Genomic DNA, 24,710 nt, shown 5'->3' on the forward strand with positions numbered 1-24,710 from the left:
AGCTTTAAGGCATGACACCTAGACATTTTTCTGTTGTTCTGTACCAATCAATTAACCAGAACCTTTGGATAAAATCAGTTAACAGTTTAGAAATAACTCTAGACCTACCTACTACCAACCTGATCAGTCAGTTGGCTTTCTAGATCATGATCTAGGATGGTTTAAATCAGGGACAGATGTATCCATTGATGTGGGTTACTATGGAGAAAACTCAGACTTTGCTACAGGATGGCATGGAGTTTGCCTCACTCCCACATGGTGTGACCCCAGCCCCACTGATGTGTCCTTCCCAGACCTGTTCTGTTCCAACCACAGTTAGAATACATGGCCCTGAAAGATAAATCACATAAAGGCAGGTGGGGAAGGAAAAAGATGGGCCTTGCCTGGGTCCCAGAATAAGTGAAAATAAGTTGGTGTGACTCCTGTCAAATGTCAGAACAGTGCATTTTCAACCCAAGAACTTTCTGGCAGCATGGGGAGAAACTGAGAGATGCCTCCTTCTGATAAAATGCATTTGGTGAAACAAAGGTGTTCCCAGACTCCAAGTCAGGCACTTCCCTGAAGGTTCATGTGCCCCAGGATACACTGGCAGATAAAACTCACCAAATGTGCCTTTATCTACATTGAATTCCCTGGAAATTATGCTTTTTTTTTTTAAATCCTTGCCCAAAAGAGCATGGCAAAGGCTGAAGGCATTAAGGAATTTAAAATGTGTTTCAATAGGAGGCATGCAGAGCCAGTGGTTGGGACTTGGCTAAAAACTCTCTAAGTGGCTCATGGGACTTCCCTTTGTGTTTCTGTCTTGCACAGAAGTAGTTTACAAACTGTCTTTCTGACCTGCCAGTTTTGACTTGCCAGTTTCTGAAGCATGCACATTGCCATAATCTCCTCATTTTGGGATTCCGGCTTGCATGTGGCAAGTGTTCAGGGACTTCTGCCTTAACTTGACTGACATTCTCAGGGTCATGATTTGGTGAAAAGCTGGGGAAATTCACTTGCAAAAGCATGTAGCTTTCAGATGGCACGATACTTGTATTTGAAGATGCACAAGGAATCGTTTTTCATGAGCTTTTCACAGTATAGATAAAGACTAGTGATTATTAGAAATATAAAGGAAACAATTTAATACTTTCTGGTATAAACATTAGAAGTAGACACAAGGAGAAGTTTTCAAAGGCAACACTGCATGGGTTGATGACAGACTCCCATTCGACTCAGCCGCAAACAGTCTGGCATTTTGTTTTCAAGTTCCTTTATGTGTAAATCACCAAATCAGGTAGCTGCATTTATGCAGTGTGAATATATTTTAGGACCAAAAGTAATGGAACAATGCATTTATGCCTTCTCATGCAATCTATATGCTATACCATTCTTAGTGAGCAAATACAGAAAACAACCAGAACACTATGGATATTTACTGGTTGGTTATATGGTGGTTAAAACTAATGCTAATATGTATTTATTGACTTACGGATTATTATTATTTTTTTATTTGTCTTTTTAGGGCAGCACCCGTGGCATGTGAAGGTTCCCAGGCTAGGGGTCGAATTGGAGATGTAGCTGCTGGCCTATGCCACAGCCACAGCAACGTGGGATCTGAGCCATGTCTATGACCTACACCAGAGCTCACGGCAATGCCGGATCTTTAACTCACTGAGTAAGCCCAGGGATCGAACCTACGTCCTCATGGATGCTAGTCAGATTGGTTTCTGCTGAGCCATGAGGGGAACTCCTGACTTCCTGATTAAAGCTTAGCAATAATTCCAGCAAAGCAAGAAAATATACTGCATATTGTCACACAAATAAAACTTCATTAAGAAGTTGCTGGTTAATGGTTAGTCCAAAGTTAATGGTTCATATAAGAGATAGAAGGCATTTTCAAGCTTATAGCTCTTGTTCCATCTTTAGTAAGAGAATCCTAAAACTTTAGGGTTGGAAAGGATCAGAATATCTTCTGCTGTTCTTTTTTCCTTATAAAATGGAGACCTCTTACCTTGAAACTGAGCATTAAACCCTTTCCGTCTATGGTTACTGTCAGATGTGAAATGAAGTCGTAACCAATTCTTGCTGCTGATAACAGGAGAAGGAAGGTTCATGCCAGTCAGCCTGGAAAAGAGAATGAAAAAAATCTCCTTGTAAACCAGCAACACAAATGTCCTATCTAAAACCTTTTTCTACATGTGAGAGCTGGCAGTCTTTATGTTGAATTGCCTAAAACAGATGTCATTTACTAGCTGCATTTACATCTTGAAGCTTTCCAAGTAATTTCATCTTTGCCCAGAGACAAATGCTATATCATCTTTGATGGAGTGGAGGCGTCCACAAATATTAGACATTTTGATTCTTCTTTATTAATGATAGACAAATGAGCCGATATTCTTTTGATCTCTTATTTCTTATCAAGACATCAATCAAAATGAATTATAAAAGGAGAAAAGAAATAGGCAAATGATATATAATTCTGCCCCTCACTGTCTGAACACCTGGCAATTCTGTTCACCTAAAGTGGATTCAAATCGTCGACAACATGCCATGTCTCCCAGGTCCCACCTGCAGATTCACAACCTGAGCCTTGGTACCGAGGTAAAAAAGAGGGGTGTTTAAGAGATGGGTGACAAGAGCTGTCAAAAAGATTCCAAATGGATAAATCATGTGTGAGTTAAGTAGTATACTCAACAAAAGCAAATCTTTCAAAACTCAGACACAGTCGATCTCTGGTCAAGCTGTTGAAATGATCTATTCCACTTGACAACCAGACTCTGGTTGTCAGAAAGAATTGCTGTTTCCTTCCTACTGTTGGAAACTAAGTCATTACAAAGTCATTAAATGCCTCCTCAGGCGGTGGAGATCCTGACGGTTAGACACTGTGATCTCTTCCCTTCTCCGTCCAGAACAGACAGACAGACATTGTGTGTTGGCTCTACTGTATTAGTTGAGACACTGTATCCTTGGGTTATCTTTTCTGAACCTCAGTTTTCCAGTCTGTAAACTGGGCTCGAACACCTACATTAGGATGTTTAAAAAGACAATAGAGATGCATGTAAAATGTCCCCAAAGCACATTTCATTGGGAATTAATGTGGGGTTATGCACTGCATAATTAATTTGCATATCAGCTATAAATCTATTCTCCAAATGGTATTGATTCGTGTAGATGATATGTCTGGGTTTAACAAACTGGCTCGTCTCTGGGACCAGTGGGGCCCTTTGCGGGCTGGCCAGCAAGCTCAGTTCAGCTGGAAATCATATTCTTTGCCTGGGACTTGCCAGGTCCAGATTGGTCGTGTAGCACGTGCCCCTACTTACTCCATTACCTGGAGGAAAAGCTGCATCCAGTGAAATATGTAGGCAAGCTTTCTGATGTCAGGGTGCTCAATTTCAACTCTCAGGCTTAAAAATGTGCAGTATCCATTTAAAGTTAAAAGACCAACCTTGACTGTAACCAATTGCAACAGTGTTTATGCCACTGTTTGAAATAATCTTCTGTAAGAGGAAATACACTACTCTGGATTTATGTGGTCCTGACTGTGAAGGTGGACACAATTGATTCCAAAACACATTTCATCATTTGAATGTTTTGTTTGAAGGCTCCCTCTCCCACCATTTTTTTTTTTTTTTCCTGGTGAGGTTGCATTACAAATTCTGTTAGAAGTCCATCACACACCTCTTTGCCTAATACTGACAATGGCTTAGAGAGAAGTAAATTCTGATTCAGAAACCCACATTGATCTAACTCACTGACATTTACTGACAGATATGTTTATAACTGAAATCCATGTTTATTTTGTTGTTGCTTTAAAAATGTATTTTTCTTAATTAGATTCTCTTCCAGTGGTTCTGATCTCAAAAGCTAGATGGGGTTACATTTAGTTGCACATCAACATTAAGTGTACACACAAACAAATCCCCTTTTCATCCCTATACCTCCCAAATACTTACCCTTGAAAAATGTCGGTTTTGAGCTAGTGGGCAAACTTCAACAATAAAGGGCTAGAGAGAAAGCTTTTAGGGTTTGAGTCACATGATCTCTGTTGCGACTCTGCCCTTTTAGTACCAAAACAGCCATAAGTGGTGTGTTCCAACAACACTTTACTTATGGATGCAAAATTTGCATTTCCTGTAATTTTTCTGCGTAACAAAACATTACTCTTTTTGATGTTTTTTCAGCTACTTAACAATGTGACAACCATTCTTAGCTTATAGGCCAGATTTGACCTGCAGGCTGTAGTTTGCTGGTACTGGCTTTATTATACATGAGGCGGTTTGTAAAATACTGAGCAGGAGCAGATTAGGAGATGTATCTCAAAGTAGCGTATGCATTCAAAAAATACATAATTCCCATTCAGATTCCTTTCATGCAGAATCAAAGGTGAGGATTTAGTAACAATTACATAATTTATGTTCTGTGGTTGGAGCCAAGCCGTGCAAATGAATCACACTGCAGAACAAATTCATGTGCATGATTTCTTGGCTGTGCTGCATGAATTCAACAAATATTCACCTCCTCCTTTATTTGAGGAGAGTGTAGAGGAGGTGGGTGTTCACACAAGACATAACTTTGGAACTGTGCGTTGTTGTGCCATCTTCCACCAGCCTAGGCTCACCTGGGAGCTGCCGTTTAACAGAAAGTTGATATTAGAAAGTCGGTCATTCCTTCCTTACAAGCTAATTAATTTAAAGAAAGTTGATTACTATGTAAGCCAGTGGGTGGCAGAGCAGATTTCCCAAGATCTTGGATGATTCAGATAAGCTATAAAGGTAAAGAAATTCACCTTTGAGAAATGGTTCTCAAAGGGGCCCACACCCTAATCCCCAGAACCTGTCACCTTACATCTCACCTTACATGGTGCAGAGTACTGAGGAAATGACAGATAATCCTGGATGATGGGATGGCCTAGTATTATCAGAAAGATCCTTAAAAGAAGAAGACAGAGGCAGATGAAGAAAGTCAGAGGGCAATATGCCTGTGCAATTGGGGCAGAGTGTTGCCTGTGCGGGCTCCACTGGTGCTCACTGATCCTGATGGTCACTGACCTTGAAAGAGTTGGAGCCAAGGGATGAGGGCCCCCTTTGGATGATGGAAAAGCAAGTAAATGCATTCTCCCTAGAGCTTCTGGAAGAAACACAGTCTGCTGACACCCTGACTTCATTCCAGCAAAACCTGCATAACATTTATAACCCATAGAACCATAAAATAATAATGGTATATTGGTTTAAGCCATCAAGTCTGTGGTCATTTGTTATGGCAGCAATAGAAAACCAGTATGACCTTTTGATGTTTATATCCTACTTTTCTTTCTGAAACAGCCCTGAAAGAAAGCACATGGTGGTAGAATGTGCCACCACTTGCTAACTCTTAGGAACCATAGGGAACCAGTGCCGTCAGAACCCTGTCCATAATTTTCAACATCTGAACATCATCTTTGCTGCAGTGCCATCTCCTACAAGGCCTCTTGACTTCTTAGCTATATTTCTCTCAAGTCTGTTGGCTTTGGCTTTCTAATAAATAAATAGTTTGGGAAATGAGAGATAAATTATGGGGCAACAGTGGATTTGACATCAGTAATTGGCACAAAGCAGAGCCACTTTAAAGAGAAAAGAAATGAGGGCACAGCAAACGTCTTTGTCTCTTCAGTTTACAATACACTGACAATTTTGTATCCTGAGCATTTAGAAACAAAGGACCTGGTTATCAAGCGAATCAAAGATATTTGGACTTATAAAACAAAGAACTGTGAGGAAAAAACAGAACACCTCAGTGCAACCAGCTGGCAAAGGGTCTTTTTGAGGAAATGGCAGATGCATTTCATTTCTGGAACATCTCAAACTAGGCCAGGAAATTCACAAATCCCAACAGTGGGAATATTGAGTGGTCCCTGTAGATAAGGCCAAAGGAATCGGTAGTTCTCCATTTTATTTTATTTTTTTAAGAATGCCAAATTAAGCAGTGTAATCCATTGGCAAATTCATTCCTTTCACAGAATTCAATAAGGTTTCGCTTCTGCCAACAGTAAAAATAAAGGTAGGACTCATGGGATACTTAGAGTTAAGATGACTGTCTTTGAGCCAAAATAGAACCATCTGGGCTGTTCCATTTTCTCCAAATAGCTTTACCATAAACTTTAGAATTCTATTTATAATATATTCATAACATCTTTTTCCACTTAACCTCCCTCAGCTTCCCTTTCCTCGTATGTTCTTCTCAAACATCACACCCTGCGTCTGTGACTCATTCATTTACTTATGTAACTTGAAAACTAAAGCGTCAGCTCACCAAGATAATTTTCTGAAATGCATGTGGAGATGCTGAAGCTTCTTTCAGCGAGCTCTGTTGAGCAGTGCTCTGACATTAAGCCAGATTTCTCATGTCTTTAGGAAATCATCACACAGATCGCTGGGGGTTCCTTAGTAGTTAAACCTCTTTAATGACGATGACTAATAAGCGGGGAAGTATTAATACCATCCACACGGACTGTGAATTACCCAGCCTCCCTAAGGAGACTAAGGACTTTAGTAAATCTATCACTTGGAAGAGATGATGGCTTGTCAGGTTGGGGAGAAGGTCACCCAGAAGTCGCATTATTGCTATGCTCTTGTGGACATTTAATTGGCGTGATCCAGAGTGTGGTGTTGCATTTATCTCTGTTTTGTCAAAATTAAATAGAGTAATCTGACAAATGAAGTGTTTCTGAAATGCCGTTTTTCTAATTGGGTGTTATTCATGGAACTTGTGAAATCTGTCTTAGGAACGTATATTGAGTTTCTAATGCTACCACCCTAAGTCTTATTTGGGGCATTGAAGAAAGTAACAATGGAAGTAAAAGGTCATTGTTAACCTTGGAAGAACAGAAAAAGAATGTGTACACATACAAATATACATATACCTGATAAATGTGTATGTACATATACATGCACGATAGTTACATATTTATATACAGATATTTATAGAATGTTATTCCAAAGGTTTTACATACATATATACGCTCTTGGGAAAACAACTACAACAACAAAACAAACAAACAAAAAAATACCCACTTCCTATTTAAAAGCAGGCCATGGAAGATTTTTCCACTTAGTTCTTCCTTTTGTTGAATTGATACTTTATTAGACTTTCACTTGCATGGCATTCATGATTAACTCTCACAAAGGTCTTCTCTCTTCTCTCCTGGACAACAATCTCTCTCTCTGTGCCCTTTTCCCCTCCAGCATTTCTGAAGATTCTACCATCATCCTACACCCATAGCTATGCCCTTCTCTCTTGGTACTTTATCCACCCTATGACTTTAGCATCATCTTTTTTTTTTTTTCTTTTTCTTTTTAGGGCCACACCTGTGGCACATGGAGGTTCCCAGGCTAGGGGTCGAATCAGAGCTATAGCTGCTAGCCTACCCCACAGCCACAGCGACACAGGATCCAAGCCGCATCTGTGACCTACACCACAGCTCACCGCAATGCCAGATTCTTAACCCACTGAGCAAGGCCAGGGCTCGAACCTCTGTCTCATGGATGCTAGTCAGATTTGTTGACTGCTGAGCCACGATGGGAACTCCCGACTTTAGCATCATTTTTAACGTTCCCTCTGTGCCTCACACATTCTATGTCTTTTGCAAAAATAATATCTTGTCTCTCAATCCCCCGTGTACCCTCCAGGATGGGGCACTCATCTTTCCAGCTCACACCCTCCACTTGCTTCCACTGTGGGATGAATGTGACCTCACTGAGCCTCACATGTGCAGCCTGTGCTCCTGCTCTACTCAGGTCTTTACACATGCTATCCTCTGGCATCTACTCCCATTCACATCCTCTCCATTTTCCTGGGCTCAGATTATGTGTCATGTTCTCAGGGAAGCCCAACCTGACCTCTGAGGATGAGGCTGCTCCCCCTCCTTATTACCTCACATCACTCCCTAACTTATCCTTCACAGACACACTTCAAAACAGTGATGACCTGGTCTCTTGTATAGTTATTTACTGGACAGTTGCCTTTCCGGTGACACATGAAACTTGCATTATCCCACTGTCTCTCTAGCACCTGCAGAGTGCTGGGCAGGTGGGAGAGGCTGAATACTCATGAGGTGAGAAATGGAAGGGGCAACTTTCAACATCCCCAAGTGGCTCTACCCAGGTCCCGTCTCAAAAAGTACAGTCTGTACAGTCCTTCCTGTTGTAATGCCCGACAGGGTGCTGGTGACTTAAGGATGCCTCCACTGGGCAAATCAGATGCCTTTACAGCATCAGAGGTGAGAAGAGTGGGTGGGTGAATGGTGCTGAGAAAGAGCGAGGTCTTTCTAGCTGCATGGGAGCTGCTGTCTGCACACATCCACGCCCAACCCAGATGGCTAGTCACACAGATCTGAACAGACTTCCCAGAATGTTCCTGCCCCCATGACACTCAGCAGACTTTAACAGCCCCTCAAAAAGACCATAACCCAGACCATAGCCCAGAAGTGCCCTCTGTACCCAACCCTTGGGTCAACATTGGCGGTCATCATCAAGCTCTTTGGCAGGGGTTTGGACCATAGATGCACCAGGCTGCACAGATTTCTGGAAGCAGCGAGTTCTCAGATGTGCAACCCTGGCTGCACCGAAACAGGCCTGAGCACTGTTGTGCCAAGGGAGGTATGGAGGGTGTGCCCGGCACCCTCACCTCACAGACTTGCTTCAACCTCTGATCTGGCTGAGCTGAGAGCATTCCACCCCATAATCTCCTTGCTTCCAACCCAGCACTGCCCCTGCCCTAGCCCAACCCTGTTGCCTCTCCCTGTGCCGTTGGAAGGTCTCTTATTTGTGCATTAGGTTTTGGCTCCCCGCAATCCTCTTGGTATAACTATGACACAAACTGCCCTAAATACACCCCGTTTGGCACTTATAAACAGCCATCTAGGCACTGAAGTTACAGCTGTGAGCAAACTAAGGCGTCCAGAATCTCTCAGGGAAGAGGGACTTCAGGGTTAGGACACAGGATAGGCAGGGCCAAATGGAGCACATGGGTCACTAGCAGCATCTCAACAGGGGTTCCAGCTCTTCTGGGGGTGACATCAAGTGAGTGGCTAGATTAGGGACAGTAATCTCCAAAGTGCAGATCTGTGGAGATGCTCAAGCCCAATCGCCACTTTCCTAAAAGTACCCACCCCATGGCTCCAAATCCTCTGAGAACGAAGCCAATTTTCTTGGCATGGAATTGAAGGTGCTTCCTGGTGTGACCAACCACCTCCTGCCTTCTCTCTCATTGCACCCTGCCTGGAATCCTGGGTCCACATAGGACTACCAGTGTCTCCTGAAATTGTCTTACATGTTCACGCTCTCCTGCCTTTGAGCTGTGTGTTCCCATCCAGAGCCTTTTGGCTTAGGTTGGCCTGTTTACATTCTTCTCAAAGATGTGGTACATATACACAGTGGAATATTACTCAGCCATTAAAAGGAAAGAAATAATGGCATTTGCATAAACATGGATGGACCTAGAAGTTATCATGCTGAGTGACTTAGTCAGACAGTGAGACATGAACATTATATGGTATCACTTACATGTGGAATATAAAAAAGGATACAATGAACTTCTTTGCAGAATAAATACTGACTCACAGACTTTGAAAAAATTATGGTTTCCAAATGAGACAGGTTGGGTAGTGGGGCATGTGCTGGGGGTTTGGGGCTGGAAATGCTATAAAATTGGGTTGTGATGATCCTTGTACAACTCTAAAAAAATACACATTCCCCAGCAATAAAAAATAGTTAATTAAAAAATAAATAAATTGTTCTTGGATTTCAAAGCTTTTGCAAAAGTTATCCCTCCAAAAATCATTCTCTTATTGTTTAGGTGGAATTAATGAGTCCTACATTCATAATCCTTTAGCACCTGGACACCATGTATTTCTGTGGAAATTACTCTCTTCTGTGGAGAATCTGTCATATGTTTTTGGTGGTTGCATTGATGTCTGCTTCCTCAAATGAACTGTGAGCCCACTGAGGACACAGCTGGCGCCTTGTCAGTTTCCCTCATCCTTGCAGGACTTTGCACACATGGGAGTTGCAATAAATCTGTTTTAAATGGTTTCTATGCTTTTGTTTTTGCTCATGATGTTAGCTCCTGAAACAGCAGCACAGCCTAAGACTATAAAAAGTTAAGATCATTAAGAGAAGGCCATTCTTATCTTACCACACACAGCGATTTCCCACCAGTGTTCCTGTCTGCCAAGTGTGAATGCCAAGTGGCTCGGGTCTGGCATCCTCTTTGTGTTCTATCTCGGGCATCCTAGAGGCCCACAGCAGTGGTACAGATCTCAACGAAGCCTGTGGGAACATCCATCTGTGTCAAGGAAGAAGCAGGAGGTGGTAATGGACCCAATTAGTGATGGGGCAGAGGCTTCCAGCCCAGACAAGAGGGATTGGAGAGCAGGTTAAAAACAGGTCCAGGGCTGCCATAAATCAGGCCTTAGGAATTAACCCAAGGTCAAGCGGAGAGGATCATTTGGGAGAGAATGTGACAAATCCTGTCCTCTGAAGCTTAAGGACTAAATGTCAGGGAATTGCTCGGAATGGAGCCCAGGATGGCTCAGATGGACAAGTAATAGGATGAGGCCGTCAAGCAGTACGGCTCTGACAGCATCTCTCAGGGAAGAGTCCTCTGGGCCTCTCATCCACCCCAGACCCGAGGAGGGAGGCTGGCAGGGAGAGTGGCCATGGCCCAGGGGCCTGCTTTCCTCTCCTGGGCCGAAGGGTGTTCACATGCACCAGAAACCTGCACAGCGTGTAGTCACATCTGTGCCAAGCATCTCAGCTGCAGCAGCCTGGTCTGGATCTGAGTCAGTATCCCAGTGTGTGTTTCTCATGTCCTGCTCCAGCTAATGTTATGGCAGGTTCTTTTAGGATCACCTGGGAAGACTGAGGCTTGACAACAGGAATAGACTTCTTTGCCTTCTGTATCACCTAGTCTTTCAAAATAGCTAATGGCTGGCTGTGGACATGGATGTGTATCCATATTATTTTTGACTATTAAAAAGGACATTATTAGGAGTTCCCTGATGACATATCAGTTAAGGACTTGGTATTGTCATTGCTGTCGCTCAGGTTTGATTTCTGGCTCAGGAACTTCTGCAGGCTGTGAGCATGGTCAAAAAAAAGGTTTTATATTATCTATAGACAGATAGATTTCTGTAATAAATGCACGCACAGGCAATATTCGAAGACTGTCAGTAACAATGCAAAAACCAAAAGAAGCAAAATGACATCAAATTTCAGGATCATTCACCATTTTCTCTTTGGTGTTATTTTAGCAAGATATATTATTTAAAACACAAATATATTGTTTCCCTTAAGTTTGGGGTAAGATTAATCTTATCCTAGCCCATTTCAAGTAGACTGAAATGAGTATACATTTTTTTATTAGCAAACTTTTTCTCTCACTCGATATAAAGACATTTATTTCCTTGTGCAACCAGTTGGTCAGATGCACCCCCACCAACCCCCCTCCCTGGCACTGATCCAAGCCTGGTGGCAGGAGGGAAGGAGGTGAGCCTCCTCTGATCACAGGAATTAAGCTGGACCCAAGGTGGAGCCCTGACCCTTGAAATCATCGGAATCTGGGGTATATCCATGGAGGCACACCTGTGTCACCATCCGGTGGCCACAAACCCAGCCACTCTTCACACAGACCTTGTCCTTTGGTTCTGTCTATGGCTGCTTTTTCCCAGCTGGTCACTGTCACCCTCGCGTCACACAAGCCATCACAGCAAAAAAGCTCCCTCTACCTGCAGCTCTGTGTTGAGGCCCAGGGTGCAAGCTGACCCACTCTTTTCCGTTGCCTGCAGACTCTGGGGTCCTCAAGTCGTTATAGAAGCAGAATCCCTTGGACTCACCTGTACCCCCAGCCCTCTGTGTGAACAGCCACATGCACACTGTGGCCTGGATGCTTCAGGTCACCTAGAAAGCATCCTTCCTTCATTCCCTTACTAAAAATACTGGATTTTATTGCAAAGGTCACGTCTACCACTAGCAGCAATGTGATTCAGGGAAAGACGATGGCTTGGTGACCCTGTCTGTACACATCTGTGTAGCTCTACACATACACAAACAATAGATGCTCATGTGTATGCAAGTTTTAGCTGTGATATACAACGTATACTGGAATATCTTGTGTTATATAAAACATACGCAGGTATCTGTCTGAATGTATATCATCATAAAAATTTCCAAACATGTCAACAGTTTTCCACTGCACATTGATAAGGACAACACCGCCTCATTAATTTTTCAAATGGATGTGTGATCTTCTGTTGCCGAACCCCATGCCATGCGCCAGGAATACAAAGTGGAATAAGGCATTGTTTCTGACTTCACCTGGTTTACAGTCTAATTGAGGATGGCATGGGATGGCTTGTGGCCCCAAATCAACATGTGGAAGTTCTGAGCAGAAGGACCTCAGGATGTGTATTTGGAGAGTGGATCATTAAAGAGGTCAGTAAAGAAAAACGAGGTCATGAGGGTGGTTTCAAGTCCATAGGACCCATGCCCTTCCAAGAAGAGGAGATTAGGGCACAGATGCACAGCGGGATGGCCATGTGAAGACATAGGGAGACCATGGCGTCTACACACCAAGGAGGGTGGTCTGCCATGCACCCTTCCCTCGCAGCCCTCAGAAGAAAGCAATCGACTGACATCCTGATATTAGACGTCTAGTCTCCAGAACTGAGACAATAATGTCTGCGGTTTAAGCCCCCACTATGTGGAACTTTCCTGTGGCAGCTCTAAACTAAAACAAGTTGTCCCCCAAATAAGGTAATTACTTAGGAGAAGTGAAGAAGGGCTGAGCGATAGTGCCTCACTAGCCTGCTCTCTCAGGAGGTGGGATCTTATTACCTATGGGGTCATGCCATCAGGGAGGGCTTCCTGCAGGCAGTGATGCATAAACACTCAGGTTAAAGGGATAAATACAGAATGGGAGACTCAAGAAGAGCTGAGGGATACAGATGTTCAAGGTTGAGTCAAAAAGGAGTGTCTTCAAAAGTGATGGAAAGGGAGGAAAATTGATGGCCCAGAAGTTAAGGTAAAAAGGAAAATTTCATGAAGGATGGTTGCTAATTTCTAGAGCCACAAAGGGCCAATTATGACCTAGCAGAGATGTGCCCTTTGGTGTTCATTGGCCAAGTGAAAACCAGTGATTGAAGAGGGCAGTTGCTTTAATATCCACTTAAGGGATAACCTGACCAAACTGTAGCAACTCCTATTGATAGAGTTGAAGGATTCAGAACATCCAAACCTTAAGGGGAAATATGCTCTCGGGTCAGTCTCTGTTTATTTCCCCCATTGGTTGTCTATTGTATTTAGGAAATACAGCTCTAACCCATGTGTCCTGAAAGTTTCCAGTTATAAAATAGGCAAGAACATACAGCAGTATAAGGGACCGTGTAGGAAAGTCCAAATGACTCAGAACACACGGAAACTTGCCTCCAAGTACAAGGGTCTGTTAAGTTCAGTGCAGGGTGTCAGAATGGCAGGAATCAGCCTGATGTATCTGCACTTGCTCAGGGATCAGAATTTGTATGTATGTCCCTGCCCACTTCCAGCCGTCCAGCCCAAGATATGTCATTGTTGGTATCAAACCCCGTCAGCTTGTCACATATTATTGGCACATTTGGAAATGTTAAGCCTTGTCCTAGGTTTTATCTACAGCTTCATTTAATAAAGAATTCTCTTGAATGCTGATCCTACAAAAAATCACCAGGTTTAGGAGACATAGATCCTGAGGATATTAACTAATTTTTTTTAGAGAGAACCTGCTTAGGATTTTGTTGTCATTTAGTCATATGAATACATGTCTTTTAACTTACTTTTTAAAATTATTTATTTCATTTATATTTTACTTTTCAAGCTTCATCGAGGCATAATTGTCAAACAACATTTTTATACATTTAAGGGTATAAAATGTGATGATTTTATTTATGTATGCTTTGTGAAATGACCACAGTCAAGCTAATTTTCAGGTACCTTTATGTGTGTGTGTGCTGAGGACATTGAAGATCTACTTTCTTAGGAAATTTCAAATATATAGAACAGCATTGTTCACTATAGTCGCCATGCTCTTCCCTCATATCCAGAACTTATTCATCTTTTTAAAAGATTGTTATTGGAGTGTAATTGTTGTATTAGTTTCAGGTGCACAGCAAAGTGAATTACTCATACATATAAACATCCTTTTTTTCCCATATAGGTTATTTCAAACTATTGAATAGATTTTCCTGTGCTAAACAGTAGGTTCTTGGTAATCATCTATTTTACACAATAATGTGTATATATATGTTATTCACACCCTCTCAATTCTTCCCTCCCCACATTTTTCACCATGGTAACCATAAGATTGGATTTGAAATCAATGAGTTTGTTTCTGTTTTATAAATAAGTTCTTTTGCATCCTTTTTATTAGATTCCACATGTTTTTGTCTTTGTCTGACTTACTTCACTCAGTATGGTAATTTCTAGGTACATATTGCTGCACATGGCATTATTTCATTCATTTTTATGGCTGTGTAGTATTCCATTGTGTATATGTACTACATCTTCTTTATCCATTCCTCTGTTGATGGACATTTAGGTTGCTTCCACGTCTTGGCTATGTGAATAGTGCTGCTGTGAACACAGAATGTATTCATCTTACAAAGGGAGATATGTTTTGACCAACATCTCTCTGTTTTCCTTGCCTGCAGCCCCTGGTAACCACCATCTACTCTGTTTCTTTTTTTTTTTTTTTTTTTTTATTTATTTATTTATTTATTATTTTTTTTTTTTTATTAAATTTTATTTTCCCACTGTACAGCAAGGGGGTCTGGTTATCCTTACATGTATACATTACAATTACAGTTTTTCCCCCACCATTTCTTCTGTTGCAACATGAGTATCTAGACATAGTTCTCAATGCTATTCAGCGGGATCTCCTTGTAAATCTATTCTACGTTGTGACTGATAAGCCCAAGCTCCCGATCCCTCCCACTCCCTCCCCCTCCCATCAGGCAACCACAAGTCTCTTCTCCAAGTCCATGATTGATTTTCTTTTCTGAGGAGATGTTCATTTGTGCTGGATATTAGATTCCAGTTATAAGTGATGTCATATGGTATTTGTCTTTGTCTTTCTGGCTCATTTCACTCAGTATGAGATTCTCTAGTTCCATCCATGTTGCTGCAAATGGCATGATGTCATCCTTTTTTATGGCTGAGTAGTATTCCATCGTGTATATATACCAAATCTTCCGAATCCAATCCTCTGTCGATGGACATTTGGATTGTTTCCATGTCCTGGCTATTGTGAATAGTGCTGCAATGAACATGCGGGTGCATGTGTCTCTTTTAAGTAGAGCTTTGTCCGGATAGATGCCCAAGAGTGGGATTGCAGGGTCATATGGAAGTTCTATGTATAGATTTCTAAGGTATCTCCAAACTGTTCTCCATAGTGGCTGTACCAGTTTACATTCCCACCAACAGTGCAGGAGGGTTCCCTTTTCTCCACAGCCCCTCCAGCACTTGTTATTTGTGGATTTATTAATGATGGCCATTCTGACTGGTGTGAGGTGGTATCTCATGGTAGTTTTGATTTGCATTCTCTTATAATCAGCGATGTTGAGCATTTTTTCATGTGTTTGTTGGCCATCTGTATATCTTCCTTGGAGAAATGTCTATTCAGGTCTTTTGCCCATTTTTCCATTGATTGATTGGTTTTTTTGCTGTTGAGTTGTATAAGTTGCTTGTATATTCTAGAGATTAAGCCCTTGTCAGTTGCATCATTTGAAACTATTTTCTCCCATTCTGTAAGTTGTCTTTTTGTTTTCTTTTGGGTTTCCTTTGCTGTGCAAAAGCTTTTCAGTTTGATGAGGTCCCATGGGTTTATTTTTGCTCTAGTTTCTATTGCTTTGGGAGACTGACCTGAGAAAATATTCATGATGTTGATGTCAGAGAGTGTTTTGCCTATGTTTTCTTCTAGGAGTTTGATGGTGTCCTGTCGTATATTTAAGTCTTTCAGCCATTTGGAGTTTATTTTTGTGCATGGTGTGAGGGTGTGTTCTAGTTTCATTGCTTTGCATACAGCTGTCCAGGTTTCCCAGCAATGCTTGCTGAATAGACTTTCCTTTTCCCATTTGATGTTCTTGCCTCCCTTGTCAAAGATTAATTGACCATAGGTGTCAGGGTTCATTTCTGGATTCTCTATTCTGTTCCATTGGTCTGTCTGTCTGTTTTGATACCAGTACCACACTGTTTTGATGACTGTGGCTTTGTAGTATTTCTTGAAGTCTGGGAGAGTTATGCCTCCTGCTTGGTTTTTGTTTCTCAGGATTGCTTTGGCGATTCTGGGTCTTTTGTTGTTCCATATAAATGTTTGGATTGTTTGTTCTAGTTCTGTGAAAAATGTCATGGGTAATTTGATAGGGATTGCATTGAATCTGTAGATTGCTTTGGGTAGGATGGCCATTTTCACAATATTGATTTTTCCAATCCAGGAACATGGAATATCTTTCCATTTCTTTACATCTTCTTTGATTTCTTTGATTAAGGTTTTATAGTTCTCGGCATATAGGTCCTTTACCTCTTTGGTTAGGTGTATTCCGAGGTATTTGATTTTGTGAGGTACAATTTTAAAAGGTATCGTATTTTTGTATTCCTTTTCTAATGCTTCATTGCTGGTATACAGAAATGCAACTGACTTCTGAATGTTAATCTTATATCCTGCCACTTTGCTGAATTTATTAATCAGTTCAAGGAGTTTTGGGGTTGAGTCCTTAGGGTTTTCTAGGTATAGAATCATGTCATCTGCATACAGTGACAGTTTGATCTCTTCTCTTCCTATATGGATGCCTTTGATTTCTTTTGTTTGTCTAATTGCTGTGGCTAAGACTTCCAAAACTATGTTGAAGAGCAGTGGTGAGAGTGGGCATCCCTGTCTTGTTCCAGATTTGAGTGAAAAGGCTTTCAGTTTTTCCCCATTGAGGATTATATTTGCTGTGGGTTTATCATAAATGGCTTTGATTATATTCAGGAATGTTCCCTCTATACCCACTTTGGCGAGGGTCTTGATCATGAATGGATGTTGAACTTTGTCAAATGCTTTTTCTGCATCTATTGAGATGATCATATGATTTTTGACTTTTTTTTTGTTAATGTGGTGTATGATGTTGATTGATTTGCGTATGTTGAACCATCCTTGTGAACCTGGGATGAACCCAACCTGGTCATGGTGTATAATTTTTTTGATATGTTGTTGGATTCGGTTGGCTAAGATTTTGTTGAGAAGTTTTGCATCTATATTCATCAATGATATTGGGCGATAGTTTTCTTTTTTGGTGGTATCTCTGCCTGGTTTTGGAATGAGGGTGATGGTGGCCTCATAGAATGTCTTTGGGAGTATTCCTTCTTCTTCAACCTTTTGAAAGAGTTTAAGGAGGATGGGCACCAATTCCTCTTTATATGTTTGATAGAATTCACCTGTGAAGCCATCTGGTCCTGGGCTTTTATTTGTAGGGAGTGATTTTATGACCTCTTCAATTTCATTTCTAGTGATTGGTCTGTTCAGTTGGTCTGTTTCTGCTTGACTCAGTTTTGGCAGGCTGTAAGATTCTAGAAAATTGTCCATTTCTTCCAGATTGTCAAACTTATTGCCATATAGTTGTTCATAGTATTCTCTTATGGTTTTTTGTATTTCTGCTGTATCCGTTGTGATTTCTCCTTTTTCATTTATAATTTTGGTGATTTGGGTTCTTTCTCTCCTCTTTTTAGTGAGTCTGGCCAGGGGTTTATCAATTTTGTTCACCTTTTCAAAGAACCAGCTCTTGGTTTTATTAATTTTCTCTATTGTTTTTTGAGTCTCTATTTTATTGATTTCTTCTTTGATCTTTACAATTTCCTTCCTTCTGCTGACTTTAGGACTTCTTTGTTCTTCTTTTTCTAATTCATTTAGGTGGAGGGTTAAGTTGTCAATTTGGGATCTTTCTTCTTTTTTGAGAAAGGCCTGGATTGCTATAAATTTCCCTCTGAGCACTGCTTTCGCAGCATCCCATAGATTTTGAGAGGTTGTGTCTTCATTATCATTTGTTTCAAGATAGTTTTTAATTTCCTTCTTGATTTCCTCATTGACCCATTGGTTTTTTAGTAGCATGTTGTTTAGTCTCCATGGAGTAGGTTTTTTCTCTTTGCTTTTCCCATGGTTGATTTCTAATTTCATGGCATTGTGGTCAGAGAAGATACTTGAGATAATTTCTATGCTCCTAAATTTATTGAGATTCGCTTTATGTCCCAATATGTGGTCGATTCTTGAGAATGTTCCATGAGCATTTGAGAAGAATGTGTATTCTGATTTTTTTGGATGTAGTGTCCTGAAGATATCAATTAAGTCTAACTTTTCTATTGTTTCCTTTAGGATCTCTGTTGCTTTATTGGTTTTCTGTCTAGAGGATCTGTCCATTGATGTGAGGGGGGTATTTAGGTCTCCTACTATGATTGTATTCTCATCAATATCTCCCTTTATGTCTGTTAATATTTGTTGTATGTATCTGGGTGCTCCTATGTTTGGGGCATATATGTTGATGATAGTAACATCCTCTCCTTGGATGGATCCCTTAATCATTAAATAGTGTCCTTCTTTGTCTTTCTTTATGCCTTTTGTTTTAAAGTCTATTTTGTCTGATATGAGCGTTGCAACTCCTGCTTTTCTGTCATGTCTATTGGCATGAAATACTTTTCCCCAGCCTTTCACTTTCAATCTATATGTATCTTTTGTCCTAAGGTGAGTTTCTTGTAGGCAGCATATTGAAGGTTTTTGCCGTTTTATCCACTCAGCCATTCTGTGTCTTTTGATTGGGGCATTCAGTCCATTGACATTTAAGGTGATAATTGATAGATGATTATTTATTGCCATTTGATCCTCGTGTTCCAGTTGATTCTATGGTTCTCCATTCTTCTTTTTTTTTTTTTTTTTTGGTTGGATGGTCTCCTGTTATTATCTGCTTGAGTGTATTTTTTTTTCATTTTTTGCAAATGCAATATTTGGTTTTGGCTTGTGGTTGCCCTGTTTTTTTAAGTATGCTAACCCCTTCCCATAATTGTGTGTTGTAGCCTGATGGTCCTGTAAGTTCAAACACTTCATTATTATATTAAAATTAAGAAGAGAGACATACATACAAACAAAAAGGATTATTTACCTCCTAACATCCCTTGCCCACATTTTATGGTTTTGATGACTCTTTTATTTTTTTCCTTTTTAATTTTATTTTGTTTGAAGCATGTTCATGATTAAATCTGTATGCTGGCTTATTTGAGTGACTGCTCTCTGATTGTATCTTCCTCAGTCCTAGTTCTTCCTCTTCTTCTTCTTCTTCTTTTTTTTTTTTTTCTTTTCTTTTTTCTTCCCTTTCCTTCCTTTCTTTTTGGTTTAGAGAAGCCCTTTCAATATTTCCTTTAACCTGGGCTTTGTGTTGCTGTATTCTTTAAGTTTTTGTTTGTTGGGAAAAATTTTTATTTCCCCTTCTATTTTAAATGATATTCTTGCTGGATAAAGTATTCTAGGTTGCATATTTTTTCCTTTGAGCACTTTAAATATCTCTTGCCATTCCCTCCTGGCCTGTAGTGTTTCTGTAGAGAAATCAGCTGATATTCTTATGGGGGTTCCCTTGTAGGTAACATTCTGTTTTTCTCTTGCTGCCTTTAGGATCCTCTCTTTATCACTAACTTTTGCCATTTTTATTATGATGTGTCTTGGTGTGGGTCTGTTTGGGTTCAGTTTGTTTGGGGCCCTCTGTGCTTCTTGTATCTTGAATCCAGTATCCTTTAGATTTGGGAAGTTTCCAGCGATAATTTCTTCAAATATATTTTCCATTCCTTTATCTTTTTCTACTCCTTCTGGAATTCCTATTATGCGTAGATTGGCCCGTTTTATATTATCCCATAGGTCTCTTATATTGCTTTCCAGTTTTTTGATTCGGTTTTCTGTCTGTTGACCAGATTGAGTGATTTCCATTATTCTATCTTCCATATCACTGATTCGTTCTTCTGCATTATTCATTCTGGTTTTTACTGCCCCTAGTTCAGTTTGCATCTCTGCAAATGAATGTTCTAGTTTTTCTTGGCTCCTCCTTATATTTTCTAGCTCCTTTCTGAGGGTATCTGCATTGCTGTTCATATCTTCTCTTAATTCCTTCAGTATTTTCACTATTTCTCTTTTGAACTCCAGGTCTGTCAGACTGCAGAGATCAGTTTCATTGTTGACTGTTTTAGGTGAGTTCTCCTGTTGGTTTGACTGGGGGTGGTTTCTCAGCTTCTTCATCTTGCTTGTTGTCTTCTTTCTCCTGAGGGAGTTGTACTCTCCGTTATCGGGTAGTGTTTGCCTTGTCACTGCCCTGGAATATTTCCTGAGGGCTGTCATTGTTGGTCAATCTTTTTTTGAGGCAGTGTGTCTTTTCTGGAGTGTTGATGGGACTAACAGTGTTTCTTTGAAGCAAAGGAGGACTTCCTGAGGGCAGACAGGACTGGGAGGTCCACCCCACGATGGTAGCAGATTTCACTTGGTTCTCAGCACCCCCTGGGGTCTTGGGCGGGTAGCAGGGCCCTTGGAGACTCAAGAGGTTCCTCCCCAGGGCAGCCCGACTCAGAAAGACCGTCTGAGATCTTTTCCCGATTCCGCCAGGCTTGTTGCAGCTTTTCTGGGCTGCAGGGGGTCCTGCCTGGAGCTGGCAGTCCTATGCAGCTGGTCCACTAGGTCTCAGCACCCCCTGGGGTCTTGGGCGGGTAGCAGGGCCTTTGGAGGCTCAAGAGGCTCCTCCCCAGAACAGCCCGACTCAGAAAGACCGTCTGAGATCTTTTCCCAAGTCGGCCAGGCTTGTTGCAGCTTTTCTGGGCTGCAGGGGGTCCTGCCTGGAGCTGGCAGTCCTATGCAGCTGGTCCACTAGGTCTCAGCACCCCCTGGGGTCTTGGGCGGGTAGCAGGGCCCTTGGAGGCTCAAGAGGCTCCTCCCCAGGACAGCCTGACTCAGAAAGACCGTCTGAGATCTTTTCCCAAGTCGGCCAGGCTTGTTGCAGCTTTTCTGGGCTGCAGGGGGTCCTGCCTGGAGCTGGCAGTCCTATGCAGCTGGTCCACTAGGTCTCAGCACCCCTTGGGGTCTTGGGCGGGTAGCAGGGCCTTTGGAGACTCAAGAGGCTCCTCCCCAGAACAGCCCGACTCAGAAAGACCGTCTGAGATCTTTTCCCAAGTCGGCCAGGCTTGTTGCAGCTTTTCTGGGCTGCAGGGGGTCCTGCCTGGAGTTGGCAGTCCTATGCAGCTGGTCCACTAGGTCTCAGCACCCCCTGGGGTCTTGGGCGGGTAGCAGGGCCCTTGGAGACTCAAGAGGCTCCTCCCCAGGACAGCCTGACTCAGAAAGACCGTCTGAGATCTTTTCCCAAGTCGGCCAGGCTTGTTGCAGCTTTTCTGGGCTGCAGGGGGTCCTGCCTGGAGCTGGCAGTCCTATGCAGCTGGTCCACTAGGTCTCAGCACCCCCTGGGGTCTTGGGCAGGTAGCAGGGCCCTTGGAGGCTCAAGAGGCTCCTCCCCAGGGCAGCCCGATTCAGAAAGACCGTTTGAGAACTTTTCCCGATTCGGCCAGGCTTGTTGCAGCTTTTCTGGGCTGCAGGGGGTCCTGCCTGGAGCTGGCAGTCCTATGCAGCTGGTCCACTAGGTCTCAGCACCCCCTGGGGTCTTGGGCGGGTAGCAGGGCCCTTGGAGACTCAAGAGGCTCCTCCCAAGGACAGCCCGACTCAGAAAGACCGTCTGAGATCTTTTCCCGATTCGGCCAGGCTTGTTGCAGCTTTTCTGGGCTGCAGGGGGTCCTGCCTGGAGCTGGCAGTCCTATGCAGCTGGTCCACTAGGTCTCAGCACCCCCTGGGGTCTTGGGCGTGTAGCAAGGCCCTTGGAGACTCAAGAGGCTCCTCCCCGGGGGAGCCCGTCTCAGAAAAACCGTCGGAGAATTAGGTCGATCTATTCACGGCCTGGCTAGGCTTGTTCTAGCTTTTCTGGGCTGCAGGCCTTTTCTAGGGGGCTGGTGGTGTTTGGTGCTGCTCTGTGGAAGTGTAGCCCCTCCAAAGGGCAAGCAGGCCTGTGCAGGGAGAGCCCCTGCGGTGGTAGGTTTCAGGCAATTGTTGAGGCCAGCCCTCCTGGATGGCAGGCAGCCCCTACTCTGTTTCTGAGTCTGCCTTGTTGAGTTGTAAGTGAGATCATGTGTCCCCACCTGTGTCTGGCCTACTTTTCTTTGCACACGGTCCTCTAGTCTAGGTCTATCCAGCTCAAGGTCTGATAGATAGACACTGGCCAGTTATCCATCCAGGTCTCCTTGCCTTGTGTTTCTCCCATTTTACAGATATGGAACTGAGCCTAACAGGCCAGGGTTTTTAGATTTAGCATATAGCACATGACAGGCTTGTTTAATTCATGTTGAGTCTTTAGTTTACTGCCTTTTAGATTTTTGAAAACACACATCAGTGTATGTCTGTGGGACTCTGGGGGCTGGTGAAAGGCACACCACATCACAATTTACAACCCTTTTTCTCCCTGATCCAACCTCCTGATTTGTCAATTCTGGCTGCTTCTTGAAAAGGCACAGAAGCTCAGGTGAGGTCAGAAACAGGTGAGTCTGCTGGTGACCTGGAAGGCCTTGTTGCAGAGAACAAGGAGACAGCCTCTTGTGCAGCTGAGCCGTAAATGCTGCTCTGCCCTTGGTCTAGGTCAGGCTGCTGACCTGCATGGCCTCTGCAGAGGATGGTCCTTTCTGCCAGCAGGTAGGCTTGATTATCTCTTTTCAGCCATTTAGCCCTCATAGCATATTGAGGGAGGTGAGCCTGTGTCCATGCTGCTCAGGGAAAGGAATTCCACAAGGGGTTCCCCTGGGGTTTCAAATGGCAGGATTGTTTTGTTTTTTGGCTTCTCTGGCTGAGTAATATTGCCTTGTGTGTATACATATATATGTGTGTGTGTGTGGATCACATTATCCAAGGAGAGCCTGCTTAGTACTTCATTGCTTTTTAAGAACCTGTGTTGATGAAGGATAAATAGACCAGGGAGATGAGGCCATATTTCCTTGCAACCTGCTCACCACTCCTGGAGAAGATAGTTGCTTACACATGTGCAGTTGTGGTGGATTAGAGAACCGATGTGGATAAACAGAGTCAAGAAGAGTGAGGAAAGGTCTGACCTTTCCTGATTCATAACCTCAGAGTTGAATTGATTAAGAAACAAATATACTTGTATTTTTCCCCTTGCCATTTTCGATGAACTTCAAATATCTACAAAGACGCTAGGGAGACTTAAGTTACATGAAGGCAATTCTAATCAATTTGAATCTTCACTGGGATGCTTCAAATCGGTGGCAGGATAAACTATAGTCAAAAAATGATCTTTACTGCAAACTTGGGAAGAATTGAAGGTTTGTTAAGAAACATTTGTACCATGTTGAATAAAAATATCCACTAAATATTATATTTAAAAGCATTCACTGGCACGAAAGAATATTCCAGAGAGATACAGCACAGAGTGACATCCTGGATAATTTTTTCTTCCATACTTAGTAAGGAAATAGTAAATAAGGGAAAAAGGATAATGGAAATTATAATTAGTCAAAAGTTCATCTAATATTCTGAATACTTTCCTACATAGACATGTGTAGGTAGATATTAAAATGGTGTTGTCTATTTAACTCCCATTTTAAAACCCTACATTTTCTCTTTAAGAAAATATTATGACTCTTTCTATACCATACATGTAACTTGTGATTTTTATGTACTATCCCATTGAATTAATATGTCATTTTTATTTAACCAATGCCCTCGTGTAGCTTTAGGATATTACTTCTGATGTCTTGATGAATTTTTTTTTTTTTTTTTTTTTTTTTTTTTTTTTTGGTCTTTTTGCTATTTCGTGGGCCGCTCTCGCGGCATATGGAGGTTCCCAGGCTAGAGGTCGAATCGGAGCTATAGCTGCCAGCCCACGCCAGAGCCACAGCAACGCAGGATCCGAGCCATGTCTGCGACCTACACCACAGCTCACGGCAACGCCGGATCGTTAACCCACTGAGCAAGGGCAGGGACCGAACCCGCAACCTCATGGTTCCTAGTCGGATTCGTTAACCACTGCGCCACGACGGGAACTCCTTGATGAATTTTGTAATAGACCACATTATAATGAGTACTTTTAAAATCAGTGCATTTATTTCCTTAGGATCAATTCCCAAAAGTAAAATTTATGGGTCCAAAGGGATGCACTTCTTTAAGAATTTTTTGAAGCATATTAAAAAAATTGCTCTTTTAAAAAAAAATCTTTGGGAAGAAGCCTTTCAAAGCTCCTTGATGGATTTACACTGTGACCTCTGTGGTCCTTTAGTTTAGATCCAGTTCACTTGCCCCCTTCTAGGTGAGCCCTGCGCACACGTGTTTCTCAGTCCCTTGTCCTGCGTTCTTTTCTGCTCTTGCCATGAGATTAACAGCTGCTTGAGGCTGTGACATGTGCTTGAGTTGTGTGAGTCCCCCCCATCTGTGCACGCAACTCCTGATACAAAAGAAGTACTGTGGCAGTTAGAGGATCCTGACACTGTGAACAGCAGGATCATTTGGGATGTTTTTCTTCCTTTCATCACTGACTGATCATCCCTAAGCCCTGGTCATCCATGTTTCATCAAATTGTAACTTACATCCTTATAACTGTGACACCTATGTGGTGTCCT

General features: G+C 42.3%; 1 protein-coding gene across 1 annotated transcript in view; it reads right to left on the reverse strand.

The window, feature by feature from the left end:
- The window catches only part of CSMD1 (CUB and Sushi multiple domains 1), a 1,882,041-nt gene that overhangs the window by 658,510 nt on the left and 1,198,821 nt on the right, over nucleotides 1-24,710 (reverse strand). The window contains 1 exon segment of the mRNA XM_021075826.1: nucleotides 1,994-2,106. Within this exon segment, the coding sequence (XP_020931485.1) occupies nucleotides 1,994-2,106 (113 nt within the window).

This window comes from Sus scrofa, chromosome 15, assembly GCF_000003025.6.
Source record: "Sus scrofa isolate TJ Tabasco breed Duroc chromosome 15, Sscrofa11.1, whole genome shotgun sequence".
Lineage (NCBI taxonomy): Eukaryota > Metazoa > Chordata > Mammalia > Artiodactyla > Suidae > Sus > Sus scrofa.